General features: G+C 40.9%; 1 protein-coding gene across 1 annotated transcript in view; it reads right to left on the reverse strand.

The window, feature by feature from the left end:
• Positions 1–2,367: 2,367 nt before the first annotated feature.
• Positions 2,368–10,151, reverse strand: part of creb5b (cAMP responsive element binding protein 5b) — a 41,340-nt gene continuing 33,556 nt past the window's right edge. Inside the window, exons 9-12 of the mRNA XM_035671606.1 lie at positions 8,655–8,909; positions 7,152–7,379; positions 6,356–6,464; positions 2,368–5,354 (exon numbers count right to left, since the gene is read on the reverse strand). Of these exons, the coding sequence (XP_035527499.1) occupies positions 5,200–5,354; positions 6,356–6,464; positions 7,152–7,379; positions 8,655–8,909 (747 nt within the window). The 3' untranslated portion in view covers positions 2,368–5,199. The remainder of the gene's footprint in view (positions 5,355–6,355; positions 6,465–7,151; positions 7,380–8,654; positions 8,910–10,151) is intronic.

Here is a 10,151-nt window from a genome sequence, read left to right on the forward strand (position 1 = left end):
GTTTTTGAGTTTGACACCCCTGGTTTAGAGGGTTTAGGACACTTTAGGCCAAGATGTGTGACAGCATTTATTTATTTATTTTTTCATATGAGAGTTAATACTTCACCCACATCTATTAAAATAAAGTAATCAATACATAAATTAAGTTAACTGAAATAGACAACAGGGGAAAAAATCCAAGCAGATAATTATTAGTATTTCTTTTAAACAATACGTTGTTTTCACTTGATAGTAGCTGCTGTGCACACTGACTCAAAACGAGCTGAGGCACTATAAAACCTCAAACTTTAATAATCATTGCCTCATGAGTGTGCTATAATGCTTTTGTTCAGAATTGCTGCATTCAATGTCCGATCAGTTTTATCACATTGTTACATTGTTACAGGTGGAAATGATCCCTTAAGATTAGGCTATATCTTTCTAGTGTACATTATTCTCTCCCCTAATCTCTCTTCTTTAAAATTTGAAACCTGAATGAAAATCTTTCTGAAGCAGCAGGGATGTTTGAAGCTTTGGACATCATCAGTCACATGGTATTATTCATTTGACACAGTATCTTTAAACAGTGAGATTCACAGGAGTAAACAAGCTTTGGAGCTTTGGTATCATGTGCCCATCTTTACTTTATATTAAATCCTAAAACAATCCTTAATTTTAGTTGAAAAACTATTAAATCTGATAGTCCGGTGTTGAAAACAAAGATGTTTGACATTGGACATTGGACTATTTTCCACATCTACTGTCTGATTACTTACCTATTTTAGCCTAAACCTGGCCCCATTTTAATCTTTATTACTATGAATGGTTAGGAAGTTGAGTGATATGCACTGTCCAAATAGTTGCTTTCTTTACTATAATTAATAAACTATAGTCACCACTGGGTGGTGCTGAGATCTAACTTTCTGTATGCCCTGCTCTGACTGACAGGCGTACAGGGATAAGGCTCCAGTCCTGCTCTGGCTGCAAGGTACCTCCATGTTCAGTCTCTTTGTGGAACATGGACCATATGTGGTGTATAACAGTCCCACTGACTGAGAGGTTCCTGCCTACAGAGTATAGATGCATGAACAGTCCCTTGCTTCCACTGGAAGGTTCAGCCCAGCAGAACAGAGGTGGTGGCAGGTTAGGTAGGACAAGTGGGAGAGTTTTACCAGGTGAGCAGATATAAACAACAGTCCAAACAATGTGTGAAGTAATCTGTGAACACCTGTTTTAAATTATGTAATCTCTCCTCGCAGGTCATCATCCGAAGAGTGGGACATTTTCTGCCTTATGACCAACCAGCGAGGTCCTTTATCATGATTGACAGATTCCTCTTAACAGGCAATGTGAATCAGCACATTGTTGGATTTGAACATGATTTTATTTATATGCAGTTTTTGTTTAGGTCTCTGGAGTGCTCTTGGATGCACTGGAAACTAAATTAGTTCTCTTACTACATCCAGACCTCTGAATCACTGCCCTATGAAAACGACATAGCAGTTCAGTCTGATTACTAGGGGCATAGCACAACATTTTAGACCCTGCACATTAGCATTTTCTATGGGCTGCTTCCCACATCCATGGGTATTCATTCTAGTATCTTAGTGGAACCTTCTCACATGCCGGCCCTGCATACTTCGTTCGCTTTTCCCTCCCAGTCCTACGCCCCTGCTGATTACCATGCATGAGTTCTATGTAAACACATAGAAAACATTACATGTTTGTTTTTTTTTGGGATCGTGTGAGGGAAATATCGTACGTTGAATTAAATCATTACATGCAAGAAGGTGAAATTTAAACCAGAGCTGAATTGTCTTGAAATAAAATGTCTTAATAATTAGAAAAGATTGCAATGAATTTTACAGTCTGATAACCTTTTCTTAAGAACTTCTGTGGTAGTGTTTTACAGCACCACCTGTTGAATGGGATTTCTCCTCTCAAGCACTGTTTGGTTAATCAACAAAATGTACACTAAGAGTCACTGTGCTTCAAAGAAATTTCATTTCAAATTAGTAGAAAGAAAACTGCTGTGTTTATTTAATGTGTTTTTAAAACGGATTTATAGCATTAGATCTCTGATTATTTTAAATGAGGTCCTAAACCATTAAATTAGTCAATATCTCTGAAGAAAGTAAAAGGACCTCTTTGCATGTTGCTATAACACACAATGCTGGTTAATTCCATTATTGTTCTTGTTATGATAGAACTAACTTCAGCGCACAATGCTGTCTGTGCACTGAAGTTAACTGCCATGTTATTTCATCAGGCAACAATCAAGATGTCTAGACAGTTCAATAATTAATGAGTATCCTAAACCTTTAAAGCATCTAATTATTTAATGAGCAGTTATGTCTCAAGGACAAACATTGGGAAATACCGATAAACATTTGGTTTGAACATTAGTTATTTTTAATAGAATTCTTCAAAAACTTTTAAAAATATTATCTTCAAATACTCAGTTAATGTCTCTTAGTTCATGTTTTGCATTCTGGTTACTGTTACAGGTAGGTTGTGACATCCAATCACATCAGTTAGTTGTATGTTACAGAACAAGTGCTTTATTTTCATACCGTAATGTAACTGCAGTGATACTTTAACATCTGTACAAATGCGAAACAACACAAAATGGAGATAATGTCATTACAGACACAGGAAATGTACAAAGTTATGCAGGCAAGAATGGATTCATCAGTTCATTACATATAAACAATGTATTTAAGCGCTGAAATGAGCCTTGACGTACAACAAAAGGCAACAAGTGCTATGCAAACATTATTTACAAACATGTACCACACATTTACTCCCTTCAAAAAGAAAGGTGGTTGCATTACATGTACAGGATTACAGAAATTAATGACATTATGTACAATATTTATAGTTTTTGATTTAAAATAATACAATTATAACATCATTAATGTGTAGAATCTTTCTCCACCTCTCACAAATCCATTCACACTCACACTGCACTTCCATCTGCCCATTTTTGTCTTCCTCTGCAGTAAAAACGGTCTTTTTCTGAACCTGGATCCACTGTAAAAATGAAACTATAGACTTTCTAAATCTAACTCTAAAATAGCAACATCCTCCAAATTATTCCAGTTAAAAGTATTTTAAGGTCAATACCATATTTCCACATGCAAGAGGTTAATTTGGAATGGCCTAACAATCTAAATATGGTTTACAAAACAACCTAAAATAAGGCAAGCTTCAGTTCAATGGGTTGGTACAACAAAGCCCTTTTCAAGAGAATCAGTTGTCTCATCAACATTCATATCAAACTGCATACACATACTCTAAAGTTAAGACATGACATAAACAGTCCGAATGCTTTGATAGAATTTGAATGTAACCCAATATGAGGATCAGATATTCTTCCCTTCATCTTTGACAAAATGTGGCCTCATCCCACATTACGAGCTCTAGGTTCCCTTTTTCTATCTATAGACATGTGATGCATCCCAGGCACAGTCTCTCCATAAAGCCAAACACAGTTTAATTTCTCGCTGGTGTGTGAAAAAGGGGGATCACTGAGAATTACTCGGACCTTAATATGGCTATTCGACCCTCTGGCATGACAGAGGACAAAGTGCATAGACAGCTCTGCGATCGCTCCACCTGTCAGTGGAGTGTATTTCATCCATCCTACTGCAAAACACAGTGCATTATGGTCATCATGCTAATGAATCGACATTCCTGGTCATAGGAAAGAGAGAAAGGGCAGTTGTGGTCAACATGAGAAGGCATGAAGTTTCAAGGCTGGAAGGGAGATTAATAAAAGGTAACGTCTATATCATTATCAGTACATCCATCACCAATCTGAACTGTAGAGGAGGCCTGAGAGAGAGATGAAGAGAAATTGATGAAATGGAAAACTGGTATTTTTTTCCTTGGTCAGCTGCCCTTACATGCAGCCAATAACAGAGAAAACTCATTAATAATACATTGAGAATTAAACGGTTTTGATTGTTTGAAGAAAAAAGAGTGGCGTTTTCCTGTCTAAAGTAAGCCAACAAAAGATTTTCAGAAAGGTTCAGGCACATTGTGACATTTTGGAAAGCACAGGCATAAACTGCTCCTCTTTAGAAACTGTAAAACACTTTGCCAGTTGTGGGACGACAGTCAAAAAAACCCATCATGCTCACAGTGACACACTCACACAGATTTGTTTTGTTTTTCTTTCTTTACGCACCTGCTGAACTTTGTTCTGCAGAGGAAAGAAGACAAAACTCGAACGCATAATCTGCATAATTCACATGCACACTCAAAACTATGCAGACGCACGCAACTGAATGTTATATTCATTTGGGATTTGAATCCAAAGTGTGGATCCAGATGCACAAACACACAAAAAGAGGCTTGAATAATTAAAGCTTCAGTTGGTCCTGGAGAGCGGAGGAGTTTGTTTCAAACCCCTGAGCTGCCTCGCTGGTATCACAGTGTACAGTTCTGTAGCTGTAACAGCATCGTATGCCCTTTGGGACCAGAGTGGCTTGGCCATTCTAATCATAATGTGGACATACAGTAGAGAAGATGATCAATACTGCGGTGTATTGCTTCAATTTGATCATTTTTTTCCACTGTCATGCTGTACTTTATAACAATCTTTAAGAATACCGCTGACAGGGAAAAGGTTAACAGTCATATACGTTTCTAGGAAAGAAGAGGATCATTACACCTGCTTGCATATTACTGTCTTCAAGACATCAGTGTGACAGTTTGACTTCATCCCACTCACTTATTCAGAGTCTGTTGCACACACTCAACATACTGTCCACATGTGATATTAAGAGATTTGACTCATTTTTCAGTCCATCAGGCATACACAGATGTAAGGTTTGCTTATACAGATGACAGTCTGAGGCTAATGTCTCTTTCCTCTGGTTCCATGACCACCGTGGTCCATTTTGTACCATTACACAACAGAAAAAGTCACCTAAATGCTGTATGAGAAAACTCCCTTTTCACTAAAAGCACAACAAAAAAAAAAAAATTGATTAAAAAAAAGAGGCAACAAACCATAGAACATTTACGCATTAATAGGGTTGGTCTATAAAAATACATACTGTAGCTACTGTATAAAGAACAGCCTCACAGGCCTTTGAGGTTTTTCTTGATGGAGTGGGGGGGTGGGCAGCATGTGCAGCTGGCAACCCTCAGAAAGCAGGGTAAGGGTAGGGGGGATTGGGGCTACAGCTGGGGTTAAAGTCTCTTCTGTCCCTAGTGGATGGGATTAATGTCTGTGCGGTGGTTGGTTTGCCCGTGAACACTGCTGCCCCCTACGGTTGTGGTGGAGGTGGTGATGGTGTTGTGCTGAATGACCTGCTGCTGGGAGCACACTGGCGCTGGACTGCCCGCTGGACTGCTCTCTGGACCTGAGGAGACAGTAGAGACATCATTGAGGATGGACAAAGTGTGTGTACAGTATGTGTGTAAATGCTCTGATCGTCAAGCTTTACACAGAGGCTTCAAAATATAAGGTGATAATAAAATAAATAATGATTAATCATATCAAAATAAACACAGACAAAATATCATTATTGTAAAAAAACAGCTTTATTAGCAAATACATTTCAAACATATGACACACTGAATTGACACCTAAAGTCTCACCTGTCATCCCAAAATAGGCCATAAATGGATAACACAAAAATGGAAAAGTGAATCACTCAACTCCATAAACACGCCTGATGGCTTCTGGACACATTGAAGGTGACATCTGTACACAAGCTAGACTCATCGATGAAAGTTTCTCCCAGCCCAGTCTGGGAGTTGGCTTTCTCCTGTATAAAAGAACCATTCAGCCAAGGGGGATGTGAGCCTTATTTTCCTCAGCTAAAGCCACACAGGGAGGTGCCTTATCCGAATTACATGGAAATGTCACTTGTATCCGTATCAAAGGGTGGGGCTCTGATGTCATGCGCGGCAGAGCCGAGGCACAGTGCAGTAATCAGTGAGATCCTGGGACATCCATGAAAGTATGGGTGCCAATGTGCAGCCTGTGACGTCTTTCTCACGCTCGGCTGCCTCTGTGCATAGAGGTGCTGTCAGATGGAAAAACAGGTCTCATGTGGGATTCAGACTACCAACTCCCAGTCCAGGCCGGCTACCAGAGTGTGCAACACCCATATGTGAACGGAAGAGTCCTGCAATGAGCGTGGGTGCTGGATACCAGCACATAGGAGCGAAAAGTCTTGGCAGTCACTGTACGTCCATCACAGTTTAGTCTGCAGAGTTCAAACTTTCTCTGGCAAGACAATTAACAAGCTCACAGCAGTGCTATATGCACTTTGGGGCTAAGGCACACAGATGAAGGTGTGTTTTTGGTCACATTCCCAAGTGTGTGTGTGTCTGTGTTTATGTTTGAACTACTCACTGAGGTAACCTTGGGACTCTTTCTGCATAGTGGTGATGGGACAGTCCTTGTGTGTGAGGAGAAGCTGCTTGAGTTGGGTCACCTCGTTCTTTAGCATGGTCACTTCATTCTGAAATGAATTAAAAGAAGCATTTTAAGACTATCATCCACAATAAAAGCAGGCTATCCTATTGTTCTTAATTAGTTGATAATTATTAGTATCAGTGTTTATAACAAACAGTGTCATCATATATTATAACTACCATATATTTAGATGATCAGCAGGTTATTTTATATGTTGAATTGGGCTTTCAAATTTTAACTGAAACCTGTGTTACAAATTTGATACGTGGAATTGTAAAGATGCTATTTAGTTGCATTATGGGAATTGTGGGATCCAGCGTTTTTGGAGCTCTGTTGCTTTGATTTTTACCATTTGTTTTTTAAATCTGTTTCTTGTGAGTCCCCCAGGTTAATGGAAGTGCAATCACCATTTAAGCACCTTAAAGATAACTACAAACATTCTACAATGATTCACTAATAACGAAGTTATCAAACATTACATTCTCTTAATAGTACAACAGAGTTTCAGATGTTTCAGGTGTTTTATATTAGTCTACCACTAACAACATCCAGCTGATCTCGTCTGTTACACTCATACTCAAACCAATCCACCTTATTCCCATTATCTCTGGTGCAAAACAGGATATTGTCATGTAGTTAATAAGGAACTGAGTCACAAATATTGAATGTTGTGAGTGGTACTGTGCATAGATTTAGTTATTGCAGTTTTTAACGCCTGAACTTCATTGTATACCTGAAGCTGCATGTTGGTCTGAGTGAGTTCTTCTGCTTTCTTCTCTAATGACATCACCCACACTTTTCTCTTTTGCCTGCATCTTGTTGCTGCTGCTCGGTTTCGCTCCAGAAACTTCCGCCGACGTTCGTCCGGGTCCTCGTCCACGACTCGCCTGCGCCGCCCGCCGCTGGGGGGTGGAGACTGCAGCGTCTGCGTGGGCTGCATCTGCTGGGTCGCAGGTGACATCTGAAACACAGGTGGGGTGGGGTGTTGGGGGTTATCAGCATCTCTGAGCTCTCTGATGAGTGTCTGTCAACATCCGACCAGACATGTTGACACACCTGGTAAACAACGAGCCACCTGTCTGCTGTCACAGCTCCACTGTCATCTAGCCTTGAAACAAGCATCTATAGATTACCTCCTGCAGCTATTCCATGTCTGGCAACTTCCCCAAAAACAACATCTGGTTGTGCCACGAGCCTTGTGAGCCTGGGCTGTGGGCGTCAGGAGTGACAGAGTGAGTGAGTGACTGGGCTGATTCACCAGCCTGCCCACCTTGTTAAAGAGGTGTCAGGAGGCAGTTTTCCACCGCCCACTTCCACTCAGACTAACACCACCAGACACAGTCAAAAGACTTGTTTCTAAAACCGTTCGTGCACTGACAAATCTTGACATATACTTGGCAAGGTCAAGTGTTTTTGGTTTTCAGATCATTACCATTTTTTTGAGAACCATGGAAAATATAAGCTACTCTAATGGCCTACAGAGTGTTGTTTTAGTATACAGTGAATTGCATTTCTTGATGTCTGACTGTCCTTCATGCAAAATTGTTGGCATTGCAGAGGACGTTAGACAATGCAAGGACAAAGTGTCTCACATAATGTTTTTTTTTTAAAAATACTGTCGACAATGCTTTCAATTTAAAATTAAACCAAATATATTCATGGCGAAGATGTTCCAGGAATATTAGCCAAGGTTGTCTGTTCATCATCAGGACCAACATTTAGAATATTATTCTGCACCTGGAGCATGTTGTGGCCACGTAATGGTAGCTTGGCAGTGAGGGATGGCATGGAGCACAGTTTTCAAAAGACAGTCCTGAGAATCTTTTATAAAGGCCACTTTATGGCCTCTTCATGACCCTTTCCCTCCATGGCAGCCATCTGACACTGACTTGTAGCTGACCAACCTCCAAGAAAAAAAAAAGACCTTTGAGATGTTGCCAGGAAACTACTTGACATTATGTTTGCAGCAAGGGAAAATGTGTTCATCCATTGACTTACTGTGAATTTGAAGCATCATTTCAGCTATACTTCTATACTAAACCACTAATAGCTGCCTTCAAAACTCCTTAAAGAGCTACTAAAACGCTGCTTTGTTTTAGTCATGGTACCTATGCAGTGGCTTCTCGCTATATGAGAGATTTTAATGTGCAGTGTAGTTAATGTGTTATTGAACTTGTGGCTCTGACTTTGGGCTTGTCTAAAAGCTTCAGCTCTACAGGGAATGTGCTTTGCTTACATGTGAAGAAGAGTGCATTGGAGGGTGCGGTGAGGTCTGGTGTGGGTGCCCGGGATGGAGGTGGGGATTGTGGGAGTTGTGATGAGGATTGTGTCCCTGCGGGTGGTGGTGTCCACCCTGGCCGTGGCCCTGGTTGTGGTGGTGATGACCGTGGTGCTGGTACGCGTGGGGAGGGGCTTGCAGGTGCTGGTGCGGGTGTGAGTGCATGTGATGGTGGGTGCCTTGCTCCTGCCGCGATGACATCATCTCCATCATGTGGCCCATGGGAGTTCATGTTGCCGTTGGGCTATGGCACCCGGGTGGTGTGAAAGTGCAGCCTTCAGCCTCTGAGTAGAACAGAATGAACACCAAAATATGATGTTAAGACATAATTTTCTATGAATGCAGTTTAAAAGTTGTGTACAATGGCTCTCCCATCTATGAGTGTGCTGGTTATCAACAGTTAGAGAGCAGGATCATGGTTGCTGACTATATGATGAATCGGCTCCATAAATCGCATATGTCAGGAGAACAAATCCAAAGCCAAATTAGGCTGTCGCTCTGTTCTCGTTCCTTCAGTCTTGTCCATTCTCCCTCGTTTACCCGTGATTGCTCACCACCAAGGTCCCCTTTCTCTTCATATTCTAATAGCCTCTCTCTCTTCCTGCCCTATGCATGTGTGTGTGTGTGTGTGTGTGTGTGTGTGTGTGTGTGTGTGTGTGTGTGTGTGGATGTCTTGCCTGTGAGAGTTGAGGCTTGCTGGCACTACTCCCTTGCTGATGACCAGCCAGGAGGTTTTGTTGCTCTAAACCGTGTGGTCTACTTAGCCTGACTGAGCCGGTGTCTCAGAGTGGCATGGGACGGAGACCAGAGAGACGCTCTCTCAGGTGTGTCCGTGTTTCTCATGTTTGACTGAATGGCACCTCTCCCCTCAAGAAGTTTGGTTTTTCTGGGGCATCACATAAAGGACAACCGCAAGACCAGGAAAAAAATCCTAATCCAAATATAGCAAGTGCTAAAATATGTTTCAGGCTTCGTGTGTGTTTGTACACAACTAGACCAAAATAACAAATCCACCGTCTGAACTGTTTCTGACTTATTTACATTTTGGACTGCTTTAGGAATAACAGGTTGAGAGAGTTGTGTGAGACTGCTGAACTTTGATTAATGCACTTTCTTTTTACCAAGTGTACTGCTCATGTGAATAAGTTCTAATTAAATACATTCAATAGCTAAAGTCTAGTCTTAGATTCTGTCTAAAATTCGTCATTTCTCACTTGGCAAAATGTTAACACAAACTAAAAAAAAGGGCAAATTCATTTCAAGGGCTACTGTTGTGAATTAAGCACAAAGTTTTTTATTTTCTTTCTAGTGCTCTCTTTCCTCTCTCCATGCTCCTTGCCCCCTCTCTCCGCAGGGCTGCTGTCAGTAAGTCCATGCTGTGTCTCAGGGCTCCATATCTTTTAACAACCTTCACATTTCTGGGATTCCATAGGAATGGCATCCAGCTTGGTCTGG

This window comes from Morone saxatilis, unplaced genomic scaffold (assembly GCF_004916995.1).
Source record: "Morone saxatilis isolate NCDOM2014 unplaced genomic scaffold, NCSU_SB_2.0 Contig24, whole genome shotgun sequence".
Lineage (NCBI taxonomy): Eukaryota > Metazoa > Chordata > Actinopteri > Moronidae > Morone > Morone saxatilis.